This window comes from Apostichopus japonicus, chromosome 7, assembly GCF_037975245.1.
Source record: "Apostichopus japonicus isolate 1M-3 chromosome 7, ASM3797524v1, whole genome shotgun sequence".
Taxonomy (NCBI): Eukaryota; Metazoa; Echinodermata; class Holothuroidea; order Aspidochirotida; family Stichopodidae; genus Apostichopus; species Apostichopus japonicus.
In genome coordinates, this window is record NC_092567.1 from 16608613 (window position 1) to 16631130 (window position 22518).

At 37.7% G+C, this 22518-nt stretch overlaps 1 protein-coding gene across 4 annotated transcripts in view; it reads right to left on the reverse strand.

Moving 5' to 3' along the window:
* Positions 1–268: 268 nt before the first annotated feature.
* The window catches only part of LOC139969504 (uncharacterized), a 42101-nt gene continuing 19851 nt past the window's right edge, over positions 269–22518 (reverse strand). For all 4 annotated transcript variants that reach the window (XM_071974542.1, XM_071974541.1, XM_071974540.1 and 1 more), the window contains 8 exons: positions 17002–17088; positions 13286–13441; positions 9616–9708; positions 8312–8533; positions 6977–7020; positions 5485–5542; positions 4467–4528; positions 269–2410 (listed from right to left, as the gene is read on the reverse strand). In XM_071974542.1, the coding sequence (XP_071830643.1) occupies positions 4472–4528; positions 5485–5542; positions 6977–7020; positions 8312–8533; positions 9616–9708; positions 13286–13441; positions 17002–17088 (717 nt within the window). In that variant the 3' untranslated portion in view covers positions 269–2410; positions 4467–4471. The remainder of the gene's footprint in view (positions 2411–4466; positions 4529–5484; positions 5543–6976; positions 7021–8311; positions 8534–9615; positions 9709–13285; positions 13442–17001; positions 17089–22518) is intronic.

Consider the following 22518-nt stretch of genomic DNA (forward strand, 5'->3'; position numbering starts at 1 on the left):
CCTACAGACCATTCTCGCCCCCTCCTGACCAATACCCCTAGCTCCGCCACTGCTCTACGTCATCAGATATTGTAAATATGGGATAAACTTTCCACGATATCTCTGAAATAAACTATTTTTCTTTCTTTATCAAGTGCTTCCAGCAAATACATTTAGCTGTCGAGTTATGTGCCCAAAAGTATTTTTTTCATGGGGTAAATCATAAATACGATTGGGTTTTACATCATCTGTTAAAACAAAGCATAGAAAACACGGACAAGAAATGAGCTGACCTTTGACCTCTACAGCAGGATTTATTGATTTGCATACTGCGATACTAAATTACACATAATTGCTATTTGCTACAACGCTAAAAAATATTACACAGTGATATATTGCAAGCTAACATGAGTGTTGACACACAAAATTACAAACACCATTGAAAAATTGTTGTGTGGTTTTATTTTTTTCTTCTATTTTTCTCCTTTTTTTTCTTGTTATTTTGGGGGATGATTTGGTAAACTAAAAGTTGTAGTATTATGAAAACACTGCAGTATCTATATAAATAAGGCTTTTAAATTTTATTGTCAAATAATCTTTGAGATGGAGATAAATTGGAATAAAACTCTAAAATGATGATCATAGAGAAGATTGTTTGTAAAACTAATAAAAATATGAAATTGCATAAATTAGGGTGACTGTAAAAAGTGAAAAATAAGCGGATTTAAGGCCACAATATGCAAGATAGTCTGTCATCAATGGTGGTTATCAGATACTAACAAACATGACAATTGAACAAGAATTGAAACAAGAAAGATTGACAAAAATAAATTATAGAATAAAAAACAGATCGAACAGCTAGCCTGTGATAACTTAATACCAATTCTAAGATCATTCAACATTTGTTTCCCCTTCAACAACAATCCAATGAACTAACAAGCTTTTCAATGATCATTCAATATTTAATGATTATTCAACAGCTATCAAATAATTTAACAGCTATTTAACGATCTTTCAACATAAATGATCATCCAATAGCTTAATAGCTATTCAGTGATCACTCAAAACTAATGATCATTCAACAGCTATCCATTGAACTAACAGCTATTCAATGATCATTCAAAAAACAACTCAAATTAACTGAACAGCAATGTCCTCATCCTGTGACAGCACAATGGATTTGGGTAACAAAGGTATCCACACCATAAACATTATTCAATCATGTTCGACCGCTATCAACAACAGGCGAATGCATAATGAATATAAAACAGTTTTAGGAGGTCATGAATATTCAATCAACATCCATTGACTGCCCAAATTATTCACATCTTTGCTCACAAATATTTGTCATATGTATTCTTGCTTGCAAAGGAAATGCATTCTTTTACTAATGCCAACAAAATGCATCTTCCTTTCCCATATACCTCACACCTAACTGTGATAATAGGGTGATTGTTATCGTTTAAATGGATAGACAAACCCAACTCAGCTACGTATTTTGATCAACACCAACAGATGGTACTTTCTCATTGTACTTAGCTTGAGAGTATATGTTGACCCTCTGGGGAGCATCTACCTAAACACAGAACAATACACACGTCTGCAACATTTTATTAGGAGACTATTCCGGCATTTCCATGAGTAGAAAGAGTTGATGAGTTATGTGACAAATGTGAGTATTTTGACGGACGGACAGACAGACAGACACACACTCACAGATTTATGACAAAGAGGAAGAAAGTTACCAATATGGCAGCCATATTGAGAGTCAAATGAGAGTCAAATGCAGACTGTAAGAAAAGCCTCAAGATAGTGAGTAGACCTCTCTGAAAATATTAAATACAAACAAGATCTGTCCCGATACGCTGATAAGACTGTTAGATCGGATCGGAGGGTCCACCAAGTTCGTCTGTACGTCTTCAACATTACGGACAATAAAAAAACTTGGACACACAACACACATAGCCTGGGCAGACTGAACTTACTTTCATCAAGAATAGAGGGACAAAGTATAACACTCAGATTTTCATTCAATCTAACCTGAACCATCATCGTGAGCAGCACGAACAGTTGTCGCTGACTGACTCTCAATCGATGAAAGCAGTCAAACAACGTGTGAATTCAATATATTCGAGAAAAAAAAAAAAAAGCAAACGAAACAAAAAACCTTGATCGATCTATATACTACCGGCCTAGTCAAGTTAAACTATAAATCAAGTCCTTTCATCAAATTTTGAGAACTCTGCATCTTCTCCGGGGATGCCTGTAGTGCATCCTCCCACATATATAAATGATGATGATGATGAGAGGTGTATCTAAGTAAACGACCACACCCTGTTGATTATATCTGGTAAATAATATCTCGAGACCCGACAAAAACGAATTTACGAATGTTGAACTGAAAGATGGAACGGTAAGCCAATCAGCACACCTGAAAAAGAACAAGAAATTATTGTCAGAAAATTGAACAAAATGGTTAACTTTGCTGTTGTTCAGACTCTTTGATTCAAGACAGTGGAGAAAGACAATCAAAATATGTGCATGGGTCTCAGTCCCATAAACTCGGTTATAAAATTTTAAGAATACGTAATGCGGATGTGTCAGAACATGTACAGGTTGCTGACGACAATGTGCTTCACCCACAGTAACAGCACTTTATAACTTTGACTAGCTTGTAGCAATTGAGATTATAAAACACAAAATGCCCCCACAAATGCCTGGCTAACATGAACTTTTCGCAGAATGCTATGCAGTATGCATCCTGTATGTACCACTTGCTCTAATCACTGTTATAGTCCTCCACATCTATTGTGTTGTATTGTACTGTAATGTATTGTATAAATGTATTGTATATTGTTTTATTGTACTGTAAGGTATTGTATTGTGTTGTATAAATATATTGTGTTGTATTTTATTGTATAATTGTATTGGGGCACGGAGGAGCAACAAAAACACAAACTAAGGACAGGCTGGTTAAACTGCAACCTACAAACGATGTTTTTTGTATATAAACTGTCGCAGGCACGAACACAAGCTACCACACCCGCCTGGCTAACATGAACTTTTCGCAGAATACTATGCAGTATGCATTCTGTATATACCACTTGCTCAAATCACTGTTATAGTCCTCCACATATCTTGTGTTGTAATGAACTGTAATGTATTGTATAAATGTATTGTATTGTGTTGTATTGTACTGTAAGGTATTGTGTTGTATTGTATTGTATAAATATATTGTGTTGTATTTTATTGTATAATTGTATTGTGTTATATAATTGTGTTGTGTTATATAATTGTATCATGCTATATAATTGTACTGTGTTATAGAATTATATTGCTTTGTATTGTATTGTGTTGTATTGTATAAATATATTGTGTTGTATTTTATTGTATAATTGTATTGTCTTATATAATTGTATTATGTTATATAATTGTATTGTGTTATATAATTGTATTATGCTATATAATTGTACTGTGTTATACAGGGATGTAAGTGCAGCCACAAAAAAAACCCGGAAAAATATTCGGAGACCCCAGGTGAATGCCGTCCTAACACATCCTACTCCTAGCTCTGACTACTTACACACTATCATTACTGTATGTTAGGCTAGCTTAGAAGTATTAGCGCTAACACATCCTACCCCTAGTTCTTACTACTTACACACTATCGTTATGTTAGGCTAGCTCAAATTTACGAATACGTCGCAGCGAACTACGGAATAAAAAACAGTCTCACATTCGAATGCGATCATAAATATCCACTTTCATATGCGTATCTCGTAGATTTCCGCCGCTCACAAATATCACAAGCGTTAATTCCAAAACTTATGTCGAGCACCAGCAGTTACGAAGATATTAATGAGCAGTCCAATCAACATGAATTATGCAAGGTTTTTCAACGACAGAAATGAGCTATAGCGATTTGAAGTTCGCACGTACGCAACGATATTCACATGGCACAAGGTTGTACAGTGCAATGCGATGATGCGAAACTGGAAATGGTATTTTGAGTGATCGATGAGTGAAAATTGAAGTTAGCTTGCTGCAACGGGCCAGGCATTTTTGCCGCATTGTGTCTTTGATATTCGAACAATTTTGTGGAACTTTATTGGAATTAAAAAAAAAAAACGGATTTCAGTAAAAATACGGAAGACTTATTGGAATTAAAAAAAAAACCGGATTTCCGTAAAAATACGGAAGACTTACATCCCTGGTTATAGAATTATATTGCTTTGTATTGTATTGTATTGTGTTGTATTGTCTTATATAATTGTATTATGTTATATAATTGTATTGTGTTATATAATTGTATTGTGTTATATAATTGTATTGTGTTATAGAATTGTACTGTGTTATAAAATTGTATTGTATTGTATTGTAATACATGTATTGTATTGTATTGTTCTGTACTGTGTTGTATTGCATTGCATTACATTGCATTGCATTGCATTGTAAACTATATAAATATTAAACCAACAGTATAATACCTCCATCAGTTCTCATCTGTCTGCTCTGCTTTCTTTAAATCTGACCGGAAATCTTTTCTTGACTGTGTGGTTCAAAAGATAAAAGCATTTCACAGTTTTTGTTTCGTTACTCTGGGAAAGCGAACGATGTGAATAACAAATCTCAAACAAATATCTCACTATGTTGGCTCCTCTCTCTGGTTTTTCATTGTATGCATCTTTCTCACTAACTCAAACAATTTTCGTTAAAAAAACCCACTACAATCCTTATCTCTCTCACCAATGCTCATCTTAATATCTTAAGTTTCTGTATTTTCTCCAGGAAGTACATTAGTCAACTCAATTGTTGAGATACATGTATTTTAGGTCCTCCTGCAAGCAGAAACTCCCGAAGAAGCCTCATTGGCTTATCAAAGCCGCAAGCTGACCGAAGTCAGTCTCTTAGATTCATATTTAACGTCCGTGATTATGAATTGTCAATTGTCAACAACTCTGTCACTGGACGACATACATTAATCTTGGAGTGACTCGAACTCGGGACCTTATGACTGAAAGGCACCGTCGTTAACCACTGAGCTAACACAATACACAGCTAACACAATACACAGAGCTAACATAATACATCGATTTCCTTTTGAGCTAGATGTCAGCTATTTACGTAGTTGACTTCCCACTGTCGGATTGATTCAAATGTACCCTGTTCTTTGTCTGTCTCATACAGGCGTGTAGCCAAAGGGGGGGGGGGGGGGGCAGGGGTGAACGTCCCCCCCTTAAGCATATTGATTTTGTATGTTTTTATGATATCACTAGTAATTTCAAAATAGTAAATACCTAGATGCAACTTTCAAGGCCTGGGAAGTGCCATTTCCAGCCAAAATTTTCTGGTACAGCTTCGCGCCAACCCATGGTGGCGCTATGCTTACATAGTTTGCAGAGCCATATACACAGCTCTGTTAGTTTGCCTACAGGTTTGACCCTCCCTTTGCAAATTCCTGGCTACGCGCCTGGTCTAAGAAGCGTAAATAGCTGTCAGACTTACTGTTTCTTTTGGTTTAGCAGAAGCTGTTATTTTTGTCGACTTTAGGGTAGGCAAGGCACTGTATCAAAAAGAAAATATATCAAGAAATGTATATTAAATGAAACATCATATCAATAAATATCATATAGTTGATGTGTCCGAGAGATTTAGCTTGCCACTGATTGAAACAGGCAGAAAGATGGATGAAAAATTTGAACACTTTTATGACTGGTGGATGATGCACCAGTGGTAGGGTGGAAGAAAGATTCAAAATCAACTAGGCTTTGAGCAAATTCAGCCTTACAGAGGGTAAGCTAATATAAATTAGTATAAATTGGGATCAGACTTATGGAGAATGACTAAATTCAAAAACTACTGGAAACTTCATGTTTAAATCAGCCTTTCTGAGGATGATAGAACCAATATCAACTGGGGCTAACGGATTAAATCGGCTATTTTGGAGGAGGATATAGCCACTTGAGATCAACTGGGGGCTAGGGATTAAGTCAACCTTTTGGAGAATGACCCAGCAATGGGCCTGTGGTGAAAAACAAATCTTGGAACTTTACAAAAATTGCGGTATAGGCTCCAATTTGCGTATGCCAAAGTGTGTTAGGATAAAAGTTTTTGTCCCCGAGGTAGAAAAGAAATCATGGATATTCCCGAATTCGCGGAAAAAGCTCATGCCTGATATTGACCTTACTAAATCTACTGGGCACTAGTAATTTGAATCAAACTTTTTGAGGATGAATGAACCAAGATCTTCACGGGGGATGGTGGTTGAAGCAAACCTTTGGATCAAGGTCCAGGCTTTTATCTACTTTTTATTTACTGGGGCCTGGAAGTTATAAATATGCCTTGTGAAGAATCATCCAGGACTCGTGTTTGAACATTAGACATATAGCCTTAAGAAATTGAGATCGTTGAAACAATTATTCAAAATGGTGTCACTCACGCCTCCAATCACTCAGTTAAACAACTTTCCTAACTGATTATTCATGTATAGGCACCATCAATTCTTTCTTAACCATTGTATCGATATCTATCTATCTAAAACAGAAGAAAAAAAATCAATTCCATACTGTTTTCATGTACATACTATTGCTTCCTCAGTGTTTCAGTATAATAACATTTTATTAAGCTATTTATTTCTAAGTTTGTCTCATTTATTGTTTCTATCTAATATATCCCATCATTTTGGTTAATTAATATCCGCACATCTATGTCCACGAAACATTTCAAGAAACAACTGAAAACATTCCTCTCCAATGTGGCCTATGAAGGTCACGATTTTGTCAATTAATTTGTCCTTCTACTCTGTACATTTTCAGTTGTGTAGTTTTGTCTGTGCTGTTTTTAGGTATCTTTTCTTTTTTCAGCGCATAGAGATGTTTGTTTTTAATGTTTTTTGCGCTTTATAAGAACTGTATATTATTATTATTAAGCTATAACTTATCTGACACAAGGTGAATACAAGAACAAACAAACAAAAACCACCAAGGAGAACACTTACAATCTTCCTCTTGTTTCATTGGCTTTAACTTTCAAAGTGGAAATCTGAAAAGACAAGATAGGTACATGCTTAGTATGATAGGGCAATCATATCAGTATTAACATTACCAGTGCTGTTACAGGTACTCATAACAAATCATCAATTCTCAGGGAGGTGTTACAGGTACTAATAACAAATCATTAATTCTCAGGGAGGTGTTACAGGTACTAATAACAAATCATCAATTCTCAGGGAGGTGTTACAGGTACTAATAACAAACCATCAATTCTCAGGGAGGTGTTACAGGTACTAATAACAAATCATCAATTCTCAGGGAGGTGTTACAGGTACTAATAACAAATCATCAATTCTCAGGGAGGTGTTACAGGTACTAATAACAAATCATCAATTCTCAGGGAGGTGTTACAGGTACTAATAACAAATCATCAATTCTCAGGGAGGTGTTACAGGTACTTATAACAAATCATCAATTCTCAGGGAGGTGTTACAGGTACTAATAACAAATCATCAATTCTCAGGGAGGTGTTACAGGTATTAATAACAAATCATCAATTCTCAGGGAGGTGTTACAGGTACTTATAACAAATCATCAATTCTCAGGGAGGTGTTACAGGTACTAATAACAAATCATCAATTCTCAGGGAGGTGTTACAGGTACTTATAACAAATCATCAATTCTCAGGGAGGTGTTACAGGTACTAATAAACAAATCATCAATTCTCAGGGATGTATTACAGGTATTAATAACAAATCATCAATTCTCAGGGAGGTGTTACAGGTACTTATAACAAATCATCAATTCTCAGGGAGGTGTAACAGGTACTAATAACAAATCATCAATTCTCAGGGGGGTGTTACAGGTACTAATAACAAATCATCAATTCTCAGGGAGGTGTTACAGGTGCTAATAACAAATCATCATTTCTCAGGGAGGTTACACAAAACATGGGCCCTACGAAACCAACAGCAGCAGCGAAGGAAGGATTCAAGAAAAGATGGCGCCGTTACAAAATACATAGAAACTACTGCGGAATGAACATTCAGCCAATCAATTTTCAAGTATCAGGAGGCAAATACGTGAAGAAAAAACCTGTCTGGAGATCCGAGTCCTTTCGCTTCAATTTAAAGTGGTAGGAGGGCGTACCTGAAGGACATGTAGCTTCCTGAAGAATTTCTTTATTTTACTCTTCATCTTCTTTTTGTAATTTTTCAGTATGTAGAAGTGACATACCTAATTGACAAATTATTACATGAAACGACACGCCTTCGTTTTACTTCAATTTTCAGAAAGTGGAAGGATACTGTATATACCAACAAAAAAAAGGATGTGCCTACCTGAAGATCCCTTCGTTTGACTTTTATCTCCAGGTCAAATTTATCGCCCTCTGCCGCCTGTAGTTGTTCATGTAGCTCTTCGCAGAGCTTTATTAGTTGAGTCTTATTGAGGGAATCGACGTTAGTTTCTTTGACTTTCTCCTCGATGAACTTGCTCTTCTCAAGAGCAGCCTCCTGCTCCTCTAATTGAAGGTCTCCCCTCGCTTTCTTAAGCAACATGGCCTAGATTTATTCAAAGAATTTCAAAGAAAAACTTTTAACCGACAACGAGACAACTGAAAAAAAAGGTAACTTTTCTAATCAAACTTCAGTTGACATGTACACTAACAAACATCATTAATTTGAACTACACTATGCCATTTATAGGGAATTCTTTACTTTGTATCATCAAAAACACTGATGTACATCATTTATACATGTACATCACAATAACTTTCCAGAGATTTGAAGCAAACACATTTTAGGCATCTCATACATCCCAGTAAGGCCCATTTGCTGAAAATATGAAGTTGCTAATGAATCAGCCTGCAGTCCATTCTTATTCTTAATTTGCTGTTGATAAAAGGCTCTTTCAGTTCAACTTTTGACTTCCAGAACAATTACCCTCAATTAGCGATCATAATCTTTACTTCAACCTGAGAAATACTTTAGCTTATAAAAAAAGTGAAATTGTAATAAATGAATATTACTCAATTAAATCATGACTAATGTGTCACCAAGACATTTTTCCTAATATTAACATTCAAATACTGACAAAGTTTGTTATTCTTAATGTGACCTGCACAGTCATAGCAATGAACAGCATTTGTAAATGAGATTACAACATGAACAGCAAGTCACTAGCTTCAAAGCAAACATCTACTATGTGAAAGAGCGCCCTCAATTTAGACGTTCTGAGATTAAGCAGTGAGATAAACTGGTTCTGAGTGGTGATTACGTTTCTGAACAATACTCCATTCCCCCGCCCCAACCAAATTCAAGCCTACCCCCACCCCTTACAAATTTATTTCATTTTTCTTGAGCATTGTTTTGTTATATTGTTAATGTGTGAATGCCAAATTATTTGAAACAATCAATTTGATTTTATTAACAACAGTAATAGTATTAGGGTGTCTTTCTTTTATTGTCAGTTAGACAAAGATACATAGTTTCTGTTTTAACGGTTTCTGATTGGTGTTTTAGAGCTATGTTAGGCAGGGGGTATATATCAATCTCACAATGTCAATCTTCTGTTCATTTTCCATATCCCTCCTCCTTCAAGTGTAGCTCCCTCTAACTTTTAGGGTCCTAAATTTAGAACTTACCAAGATCTCCTTCTTTCTTCCTTTGCTGACTCTACCCAGCAAACCTCCCATCTTTCCCTTCTTTTTAGCAGGAGCTGCTTCTCCTGGCTGCTCCTAGATGATGACAAAGGAAAGAGAATAGATGAGGTTAGAGCAGCACGAGTGAAACAAATGTAGACTTATTTACTAGAGTATCAGAACTGTTGCTCATGAATACTTCAAGGACTGATGGAATGTGGTGAGGATTTCTCAGTTAAGAAAGGAATCTAATGATTTATTCATACAGAACTTTAACAATGAGCAGAACAAAGAAAGATGAGGTATGGCAGCACAAGTGAAACATATATAGACTTATTTACTAAAGTATCAGAACTATTGCTCATAAAAGCTCCAAGGACAGATGATATGTGGTGAGGATTTCTCAGTTAAGAAAGGAATCTAATGATTTATTCATACAGAACTTTAACAATGAGCAGAACAAAGAAAGATGAGGTATGGCAGCACAAGTGAAACATATATAGACTTATTTACTAAAGTATCAGAACTATTGCTCATAAAAGCTCCAAGGACAGATGATATGTGGTGAGGATTTCTCAGTTAAGAAAGGAATCTAATGATTTATTCATACAGAACTTTAACAATGAGCAGAACAAAGAAAGATGAGGTATGGCAGCACAAGTGAAACATATAGACTTATTTACTAAAGTATCAGAACTATTGCTCATAAATGCTCCAAGGACAGATGATATGTGGTGAGGACTTCTCAGCTAAGACAGGAATCTAATGATTTATTCATACAGAACTTTAACAATGAGCAGAACAAAGAAAGATGAGGTTAGAGCAGCACAAGTGAAACAAATGTAGACTTATTTATTGAAGTATCAGAACTGTTGCTCATAAATGTTCCAAGGACTGATGAAATGTGGTGAGGATTTCTCAGTTAAGAAAGGAATCTAATGGTTTATTCGAACAGAACTTTAACAATGAACAGAACAAAGAAAGATGAGGTTTGAGCAGCACGAGTGAAACAAATGTTGACATATTTACAAAAGTATCAGAACTGTTGCTCGTAAATGTTCCAAGGACAGATGAAATGTGGTGAGGGTTTCTATACAGACAGTTTACAATGAGCAGAATAGAGTAAGATGTGATAAAAGAAACTTTGAAGCACTCATGCTAGTTCTCCTCACTGAACCAGACAGCCCATTTTGAATTACAGATCTTTGATTCATGAGGCAGCATAACCATTGCCTGGTAGCTAGGATGTTGAATTAACCCTGAAGAAAACAACACCAAATATCAAATGCTTGAAAAGTCACAGGAGACTTTACGAACAACGTAGAGTTGCTCACTGAGCATGCACAGAAGCCTCTCATGTGTTGCAGTATTGGTCTGTGAGGCAAAACATGCATTGCCAGGGGTCTTAAAGCAAACGTGAAGAAAACACCACAACAGAGATAAATGCTTGACAAGAATAATGTGAGTCCAAGGCGGGCAAAACTGTCTGAGTACTGCATTAAAACTGAAGAAGCAATTCATGAGCAGAACAGAAAAATTCTGAGATAAGTGTGTGACTTTTTGCTTCATAAATAGAGGGATATTTTACAACCACTATACAATACAAAAGAGGAACGCTTTCATTGCTTAATAATCATTTGTATAATTATTCCATACTCTTTTAGAAATGTTCCACCCCTGCTATACTTCTAGTTAACATAAGAGTATATTACATTGAACATTGCTGGCATCTCCATTGACGTCCAAGTATGATACACTTCGTGGTAGTCTCTGGATATCGTTGACAAGGCTGGTTACATAAATGATAACTAGATAATATCATAACCAGCTGTGATTCAAGACTAAGCAAGAGATACCTTCACTTACTTTAACTGGTGTTTGAAGTAACAGAGGCTATCAACTCCCTTATTCAAATATCTAAATCATTCCTGGCATGTTGATAATACTTAGCTTGAATTTCATCTTGATAAATCAAGGCTTCTGGTAGGGAACTAGTCCCTGTGGGATTACTGCTAAGGTCTACGCAGTGCCTAGTATTCGATGAGGTAAGCCCATGTTGCATGTATACGTTGTGTGCGAGCAGAAGGAACCTTAGATACATGTGCAAATTTCCTGAATGGCATCATCGCATTCCTTGGAAGGAGTGAAGGATAGGAGAGGGACAAGGTGGAAAATGGGGGGGGGGGGCTAGGGAGGGTGCAAGGTGAGGAACAGTGATAGAAAGGTGAATAGCAAATGGAATGATTAGACATATTTCCTGTAGAACAAAGGAGGTGTCATCAAAACATTAAATAACACAAGCCCTCTAATCTAGAATCAACAGTGAGACCAGCAACATTGGTAATGTCAGAAATAGTTTGAGTTTAAAACTGAGAAAATAGAAATCAACAGTAATAAAGACTCCCAAGTGAGGATCGACAACGTCAGTTACACTTTGAAGCTGGCTGTTTCATCCAGCAGTTCTTACTTAAGTGTACTTAAGTATTCTCAACTTAAGTGTTTCTCAAACTGTTTCAAACCAAGCCAGCATAAATTATATGCTGTTTGCTGTAAGTGTAATTGTTCACGTCTTTAAAGGTCTTGACCTTGCTTCCCTCCGATATGCAGACACGTATCTCAGTTTATACTGATGTGATTATCTAGGGTACTTGTCAGCTCTGAAGAGATGATTTAGGTCATCAGGATATAGAGGTCCCCTCCCCTTTCTACAATTGCTTAATATGTACACACCTCGTCATGTGTGTTAGCATGTTCCTGCTTTTCACAGTTTTATCCTCCCATTCCCCATTCTCTATCATCACCTAACTGATTGCGCTTCTCAGCAAATTTATTAGCATTCCATCCATACCCTACCCCCTACCAAACCCCTACCCTGATATCATCTACTTTTTTATTATTCATTTTACTGTGTCTCATGATGCTCAGCAGCAAATTTTTGGAATCCTCTCTCCTCCCTCCCCTTTTCTTTCTGCATTTTACCTATCTCCTCCCTAGTATTAGGGCATCTATTCCTCCCCCCTCTCCCCTTCATCTACCCTCACCCTCTCCCCCTACCAACCTTCCCTGTTCTTGGATGAGGTATCTAATCTTTCCATTCCCTTAACCTATCTCCTCCCTATCATTAGGGCATCTTTTCTCCCCCTCTCCCCTTCATCTACCCTCACCCTCTCCCTCTACCAACCTTCCCTGTTCTTTGATAAGGTATCTAGTCTTTCCGTCCCCTTTACCTTTCTTCTCCCTATTATTAGGGCATCTATTCTCCCCCTCTCCCCTTCATCTACTCTCACCTCCTCCCCCTACCTACCTGCCCTGTTCTTGGATAAGGTATCAACTCTTTCTGTCCCCTTTACCTATCTTCTCCCTATTATTAGGGCATCTATTCTCCCCCTCTCCCCTTCATCTACCCCTACCCTCTCCCCCTTCCAACCTGCCCTGTTCTTGGATAAGGTATCTAATCTTTCCGTTCCCTTAACCTATCTCCTCCTTATCATTAGGGCAAATATTCTTCCCCTCTCCCCTTCATCTACCCCTACCCTCTCCCCCTTCCAACCTGCCCTGTTCTTGGATAAGGTATCTAATCTTTCTGCTCCCTTAACCTATCTCCTCCCTATCATTATGGCATCTATTCCTCCCCTCTCCCCTTCATCTACCCTCACCCCATCCCTCTACCTACCTTGGCATCTTCTTCCCTCTGCAAGTCTTCTTGCCGCTGCCTCTCAAGCTCTGCGTTCCTCTTCCTTTCTTTCTCTTTCGCGGCATCTTGTTTCCGTCTCTCTTCCTGTTCTGCCTCCGCTTGACGTTTCCTCTCTTCTGCCTTTCTTGCTGCCTCCTACCGGCAGAAAAATAAGTATTAATCGTCACACGAGGATGTGCTTGAATGTTTCATCCTTAAAACTGTTACATTCATCAACACACTACTTTCACCATGCTAACATCGACTATGGAATGTATTCATGGTATTGCGCCACACTACTTGGGTGAACTTGTTCAAAGTTATACCCCAACTCGCAGTCTGCGCTCCAGCACCCAATCATTGCTCTCTATGCACCCTGTGTCCACTAAATCTAATGGCGAGTGATCTTTCCAGTACTCCTCAACCCTCCTTTGGAATAAACTTCCACTCAACTCAAAGACTGTCGTGTCTGTGGAGATGTTCAAAACTGTTTTGAACACACACCTGTTTTCATTGTTACAATTGTTATGTTTACTCTTATTGTATATTGTGTACATATCTTTCACTTTCTTTTGTACAGCCCGGCGAGACTTTATTGTAAGTTGCGCTATATAAGAACTGTTTATTATTATGGACATAGGGACAACTTGAGTATAATCAGGATCCATTTGGCATTTTCTACTTTATTTATACCATCTAAAGTTCAGAGTTACTATGAGGTACAACACTGCTGGCATTTGACTTATGTCAGCTGTAGGCATATACTGCTGTTGGTGTTGTGGCCGCTTGGATAAAGGCGGTGGCATTTGAAGTGATGAGGCATAACAATCTGGAGGTTCCGAATTCGATACCCGGCTGGGTCATAGTAAGGCGGGTTTTTCATCCAAGAGCAATCTATGGTTTTCCCATCTGGAATGACTTTCTAAAATTGAAAAGATTCCCAATTTGAGTTAAAATGTTGAATTGGAAGCCACCCGATGTAAGTTGTAATCCATAAGCTCTTGCGGTTTTCTCCCACATTTGTGGTCGTTTTAGCGTCGTAAAAATAATTGCTGGTTATTATTACTATTATTTATGCTTTTCGAAAATTGCATTCAAGAGTAGCTAAACACTACTTGGTGGCATATGTAATCAGGGGTCTTATGGATTTGTTTGGCCAGTAATGGGGGGGAGGCCATTCCGGTCATCATTGCTACACTCTATCGTGTGCTAAAAAATCCCAAGGTTTCAATTAAAGTAGCATTGAAGGTTTGATATACATTTGTTTTAACAGTAACACTAAAGTTGAATGTAAGAAAGGTCTATGAGGACTTACACTTTAATTTTGAGGTCAATTCGTGACACTGATAAAGTAGGTTGACAAGAAACCCACTCAGTTTGCAAATGTTTAATACACCAGCCAGCCACGTAGCCAGGAATTTGCAGGGAGCGGGAGGGGAGCACATTTTGCAATTGATATAGGAGAGGGGTCTAAGGGGAGGGGGTTTCCCCATGCTCACCCCTGGCTACGTCCCTGACACCAGCAAAGATGACAGTACTGAAACAGTTTTCCACTTCAATTTGCAAGTTTTTGGGAATTATTAATAATCATCTTGTTTATGATTTTATATTGTAATTGCAATTTGGATTTTAGGCAAAACAAGCTAGAGCGTTTTCACATTTGATACTTTGGACAACCAATTTTGGTGCTATTGTATGTTAAGCTGCTATCTTTTTACTTTCCTAATGGGGTACCCTAAACTATGTTCTCAACCCATTTTTTGGAAATTCCCGGAAGATCTGGCACTAAAACCTCTTCCATCAATAAATGTAACCAACTGAAACTCACATGGTAATGCACTGCCTTGAGTAGCAGTCTCCCATTGCAGTCATTAACTGTGTTGACTATACGACTAGTCATCGGTAAACAGTGTGTGCAACATGGAGCTATATCCACTATTCTAACTGAGTGCACCAGTCAAATCTCTGAATCAAATGTAAGTTCCTAATGGGGTACCCTTGGCTTAACCATAAAGAAGCAGTCTGCCATTGCAGCCATTAACTGCTTTGACTATACGACTAGTCAACTTCAAACAGTGTGTGCAATTTGGGGCTTTCAAGTCAATGCATCTGTCACGTAGGCCAAAACGAGTGTGATATGTATGGTTTACGAATCTCTGAATCAACTAAAAGTTCCTAATGGGGTACCCTTAACCATAAAGTAGCAGTCTGCCATTGCAGTCATTAACTGCTTTGACTATATGACTAGTCAACTTCAAACAGTGTGTGCAATATGGGGCTTTCAAGTCAATGCATCTGTCACGTAGGCCAAAACGAGTGTGATAATTTTATGGGGTTCACAAATCTCTGAATCAAAGTAAGTTCAGGGCTTGAAAGCGCAGCACTCACAAGCACGTACTAAACACTCTGTGTGAAGTTGCATGGAGTTGTGCTAGAACATTGTTTTATTGTTGTTCCACTCGTGCAAGGTTCTCCAACAGAAACATGGTTTAAAAGACACAAGTTAAGGCACTTCACACGGTTTTGTTTGAACTTGAAACAAAAGGAGATGCAAAACGAGCTCTGCTAGTTACGGTGATCAACCCAAGGCACTACTGATTTGAGCTGCTACTTCTGGTGATTTCCAGATCTTAGATACTGTAACGGTTGTGTTATGTCTGCTTTGAACTTGAAACAACAGGGATGCAAACGAGCTCTCCTATTAACGGTGTTCAACCCATGGCACTACTGATTTGAGCTGCTACTTCTGGTGATTTCCACATCTTAGATACTGTCATGGTTGTGTTATGTCTGCTTTGAACTTGAAACAACAGGGATGCAAAACGAGCTCTCCTATTAACGGTGATCAACCCATGGCACTACTGATTTAAGCTGCTACTTTTGGTGATTTCCAGATCTTAGATACTGTCACGGTTGTGTTATGTCTGCTCTGAACTTGAAACAACAGGGATGCAAACGAGCTCTCCTAGTTTCGGTGATCAACCCAAGGCACTACTAATTTGAGCTAATTACTTCTGGAGATTTCCACATCTTAGATACTGTTATGGTTGTGTGATGTCTGCTTTCTTACTGTCACTCTTAAAGCTGAGTCAAACCCTGCGTAAGAGAGTGTGCCTCATGTTTATTCAGTGTGTGAGTTCATGCCCTCTGTTTGGTCGTTCCTTCATGTGGCATGGAGAGATCGGGGAGCTCACTTGCGTTCTAGATCTGCATAGGGTCAGTTGTGTGACTGGATACTTTATATGATACATGTTACTTGTGCCAGGGTGTGGCAGCCAGTGCAACCCATGCCGATACTGTGTGACCTTTGATTGTCACAGGATTTGGGCTATAGGAGTAAAGGATACTAAAGAGGTACGTTTTAACTATTGCGGTTTATGGAGTTTTAAATGTGTAATTGTAGAAACTATTTGAGTTGCGTCTTTGATGTTTGCGTTGCATTTTCTTGTCTTTATGTGCTACTTGTATGTTTTGTGCTGCTTGCTATTTACTGATTATTTTGTGATATATTTGTACGTTAATAGAGAATTTATATATATATTTTTTGTAGTTTTCACGGATTGAATAGATGACATTATCCAGTAGAAGCCTTAGTGTCCTCAGTCTCGTCTAAATCTCTGCACCACGGCTACAATTGTTTCTTTAGTAAGAACTTCTTTTATAATCTTAATGGAACAGGTTCTAGGAAGTCATAATCTAGGAGTGGCAATTTTTACCTCTTGTTTTCGTCTGGCTGCTTCTTCCTCCTCCTCTCTTTGTCTCTGCTCCTCTTCCTCTTGTCTTAACCTCTCAGAGTCATCCTCCTGCAAGTAAACAAATAAGAACCATCTCTCTTTTATATCACCCACCTCAGAAACATTCACAAAGGTCCATAATAAATTAATGATTAAAGTGGCTCGACATCTGTTACTCCTCGAATTATTCAACTTCAAAAGGTTTAGTTGGACTGAGGGCTTGGCCATACCGCAGAGCTTCATATGAGACATATAACAGCATTCTCTCACGTTACTTTAGTGTGAAATCTTCGTCCCTATTTTTGATACCTAGATTTATACAAAAATCCAGAGCTACAAGAAAAAAAAACAAGTGGGAGGAAAAGACAAAATTTATCTTGATGGCACCCACTTCGACTAAATTTTCTAGAAAACAATATGTTATTAATGATGCATATTACGTATATTATCTATGTTATCATTATTACTCACATATATATATATATATATATATACATATATAGAATTGAAATCGTAATGAGTTGGAAAATCAAGAACAGTGAAAAAACTGCCAGCCTCCACCGGGGTTCGAACCCTGGCCTCCCGCTTTATATGCGGACACCACTAGGCTATGGATGCTGATTGTATGTCCAGAGGTTCGAAACCGGTAAGGTAGGTCGTAATTCCACTGTAGACATTTGTCACCTGTATCAAGCAGTACTATATAGTTGTTTTGGTGACATATTTTTGCCTTACTCTAGAGATCAAACATGATGCTAACCAACTCGATATATAGACATTATATACGTTATATATGCTATATACAGTACACTATATATACATTATATACATTATTATATTAAGACTAACAGATACACCATTTGACATTCTGTACATAGCTAGCTATGAGAAGATCAAGATCACACACCAGTAGCCTGGAGGTCTGATCATTGAACCATCAGCACATTGACTTCATCTTTACGACCTCATGGAGGAATAAGAACATTCACAAGAAGGACACAAGAGGGATGTCAAATATTTCACTGAATCTGATCCATCAACTGATGTATATTTAATTTATATCACTTGGTAACTACACTGCTTGATATAAACATGTGGGCTATATACAGTATATAGTAGAGATGAAAGCTAGTGTCCTTTGATGGTTTCTGCCCAACTGAAGTAACTATTAATCATTTCAGAGGAACAGAGAAAGAAAATGATTTCAGGGATGAGTAAGGGGGGGGGGGGGATTTACAGAACCATGTGAATCATGAGGAGGGCAGTAAACAGTTAATAATCTTTACTGCTGACACCAACAAAGTAAGATACTGTTCTTTATGGTGCGTCATGGGGTTAACAATGCTATCAAATGGCTGTATCATATTGTCATCTTGTGTGGTAAACTATTTAAGTGACAAGAGCTGTTCTATGAGCATTTACTTTAGTGAAGTGGGCTAGTAGGTTCTGTGGTAGGTACTCAGCTAAGGTCATGGACAGGCATGTGGCCTGTAGGGGAGGAAACTTACTTCATATGAAAGCAAAAGTTAAGGTGTTTACTAATCAATACAAAGTCATTAGTTCCATGCGATTGCAATAATCGGGGTTGCCAGATTTTTCTATGACACCCCGCCAAACTGGGTGAATAAATGCCAAATTTATATGCAATTCATGGCATTTCTTAGATGAACATAAGGGAGTGAAACATGGTCAAAAATTAAATCCAACATTTTCACAGCCAAGTTGGACTGAACATCATGAAGTGGTTGAACTTGATTTTTTTGAAAGGAAATTAAACAATTTCAGCTACAATTTCTCTTAAATGGTTGGCCATGAAAAAAAAAATTTATAAAAAAAAGGCCAAACTGTTGTGTGGCCAGCACTTAATTTTCCTCCAGCCAAATTTAAGAAGAAAATGCAAAATTTGTCATGTTTGGCATTTACAATGCCAAAGTGGCAACGCTGGTACTACAATCAGCTTAAAATAGACGATATAAGTTACATCACGAACAAAGAATGCCAGGTTACAACATTATTTGTAACAATCACTTTCGACATTATTGAAAGAATAACTGGTCACCTCCTTGTGACAACATTAACATATGTAGACAAAATGGCAACTCCCTGACAAAGTGTTTTTAAGCCCGGTATCATGCACAAGGAGCAAGACTTTCCTGACTTATTTCAGGTCACATTCCAACTAATTGAGAGTGATTCCACGGTAATTGCTAATTTTCTGGAATCTGTTCATATCAAATTTACTGGGATTCCATAGACCTGCTCAGATGGAATTTGACTTTTCACTATTAAACATTACTTTACCATTTGAGAGGTCATTTTTATTGGTCCCAGCTTTACGGATGTTGACAGCAAGATCTTTCATGCCTTTGTAGAGGTTCGCATACAAAGAGTCAGTCAATGGAGGAGGTTTCAACCAGAGAGAAAACAATTCTTGGATGTCGCACATATAGTAACAAAAATTGAGAATATCAGTACACATGGACAACATTCGGCTTTCCGGCATACCGTAAATACGGGCAAAACTGATCTGAAACAAGTTTGTATTTAACTGGGAGTTTTCCCTTATTAACACAATAGTCCGTAATTCCAACTTTATGACACTGGTACAAAGCTAATGGGATAAACCATTTAACTACCAGCCATATCTTAAACCAACCGTGGAATCACTTGTTCGTCATCCTTTCTTAATTCATGTAAAACTACTGATAATTATATTTAGCGTGATATATGCAAAGGTTATAATTGTCTATAGTTATTCCTTCCTCAAGGCTAATGGGATAAACCATTTAACTACCGGCCGTGTCTTAAACCAACCGTGGAATCACTGGTTAGTCATTCTTTCTTACATCATGTAAAACTACTGATAACTATAAATATATAGTGCGATATATGCAAAGGTTATAATTGTCTACGGTTATTCCTTCCTCAAGGCTAATGGGATAAACCATTGAACTACCAGCCGTGTCTTAAACCAACCGTGGAATCACTTGTTCGTCATTCTTTCTTACATCATGTAAAACTACTGATAACTATATATAGTGCGATATATGCAAAGGTTATAATTGTCTACGGTTATTCCTTCCTCAAGGCTAATGGGATAAACCATTCAACTACCAGCCATGTCTTAAACCAACCGTGGAATCACTGGTTAGTCATTCTTTCTTACATCATGTAAAACTACTACTACTATAGTGCGATATATGCAAAGGTAATAATTGTCTACGGTTATTCCTTCCTCGAGCTGACCGGTCTAGCAACGTCCATCGTTCTTTCTTCCTTCGTGTAAACTACCATAAATAACTACTTACAGTGCCAAATGTGGTAAGCTCATAACTTATTGTCTTTGGCTATTCCTTCCTCTGGCAGAACGGTCTCACTAGCGTTGTTTAAACACAATGTTCATTCATTCATATCCATTGTTTCAAATATTTCAGAGCCAGGCTGTTGAATCGTTACTTGCACTAAATTGATACACATCTTATCCCCGCAGACACTTTTCTGTAATTTACCACCATGTAACTATTTCAAGTATCGGATTTGATTCTAAGTTGAAATGATTCACAACTGAAATCAAACTAAAATTCAAGTTCATTTCAGTGACCTGTTTCTGTTGTACTAGTGTTGACACTATTTAATGCACTCACTACAGCAGCGGCCAATAGGACTGAGATATCCATCCCGCCCGCTGTGTCACACTCACTGCAGAGTTGCTGCTCTAGTTTTTTTCTTTTCAAAACCAGAGCAAGAATGTTCCTGTGATAAATCAAACTTTTATAGCAGATGATGGGAAGTGAGCACGGAAGACGGATATTTTTTACACTAAATATTGGGTAGGTACTTCCGTGTTCAACTACCGAGTACCAGCCTCTGTTACTCCGGTGTTTAAGCTACGTTTATACAGACACACAGGTATCAGTGATGAAGGGTATTTTCAGGCAGCTTGTTCGCTGGTGTGGTTTCTAGCTAAATACAGGCGAGTAGCCAGGAATTTGCCAAGGGAGGGGCGAAAATGTAGGCAAGCTATCAGAGCTGTAGATAGGGCCTTGCAAACTATCTAAGTGTAGCGCCACCGTGGTTGGCGCGAAGCGTACAAGAAAAAATTTGCTGAAAATGCCTCCTAGATAGCTGGAAATGGCACTTCCCATTTGGCATTTTCTCTTTTGAAATTACTAGCCATATCATAAAAACATTAAAAAAAAATGTTAAAAACATGCTCAAAGGGGCGGCTGCCCCCTTCGCCCGCCCCCCCCCTTGGCTACGCGCCTGGCTAAATACACAAACATGGTGTCTAAATAGATCTGTAAGGCTGGAATTAGTCTCCGTTACATTTTCCAATCTTAATGGACTGTTAGATTTAAACATTAATTTAGAAACAAAATCTGACCCATGCCATATGTAGGTCAAAAGATTAATTAAACTTCATTTAATCAAATTTCTGTTTGCCAAATTTATATCTAGATTATAATATTAGACCATAAATCGCTTGGTATTAAATCTGTGTAAAAGTAAGTTGGCCTGACGTTTCGATCCTTACAGGATCTTCTTCAAAGGCTAGCCTTTTTAGCCTTTGAAGAAGATCCTGCTAGGATCGACACGTCAGGCTAACTTACTTTTACACACTCTCCTACACAGGCTCTTTAGTGGATAAGCAGTTTGCCAACAGTTTTATGTTATTTTGGACTTAAATCTAATGTTGAATCATCAATCAACTGTAAGGACATCTCTAGTTATTAAGCTATTTTTACATATTCATGATTGGTGGAATATAATTATGCATGTGTACTACCAAATATCTTAAAGACTAGCAAGTCGATATCCTATGTGGTATGTACAACATGCCAGGGACCAGGAGGTGGGAGGGCAGGCTACCGGCTGGTGGTACATACATGCTATGCAACTTCAAGAGAGTTCAGTTACAAATGTCAATGATAGCAAGAAATAAACTGTGAATGCATCCAACATTCCCTTGGAACATAACATAACAGAGGAAGCATCAGCTTTCCTTTCAGTTTACCAAGCGCAACAAACATTATAAACAAAATAGGAGGGTTTACAACAATATCGTAATAGTGGTTAATGCCGGTGCCTTCCAATCATAAGGTCCCAGTTTGAGTCACTCTAAGATGTATGTCGTCCACTTACCGAGTTGTTGACAATTGATAATTCATAACCATGGACGTTAAATATGAATCTAAGAGACTGACTTCAGTCAGCTTGCGGCTTTGATAAGCCAATGAGGCTTCTTCAAGAGTTCCTGCTTGCAGGAGGATCTTAAATACATACATACATAGCTTTTGTCCTCTCTGCTGATGACAATGTGTGCATTCCCCTCACTGACAAATAAACAATAGCCTTTTCTCATCAACATCAAATTAATCTTTAATATACGATCGTTAACCTACATCAATTTGAATGATCCTAAACAAGCCTTTGATGACCACATTACATTACTAACAGCATGAAGTGTATATTCCCACAATTCGTTCCTTTTTACATTTT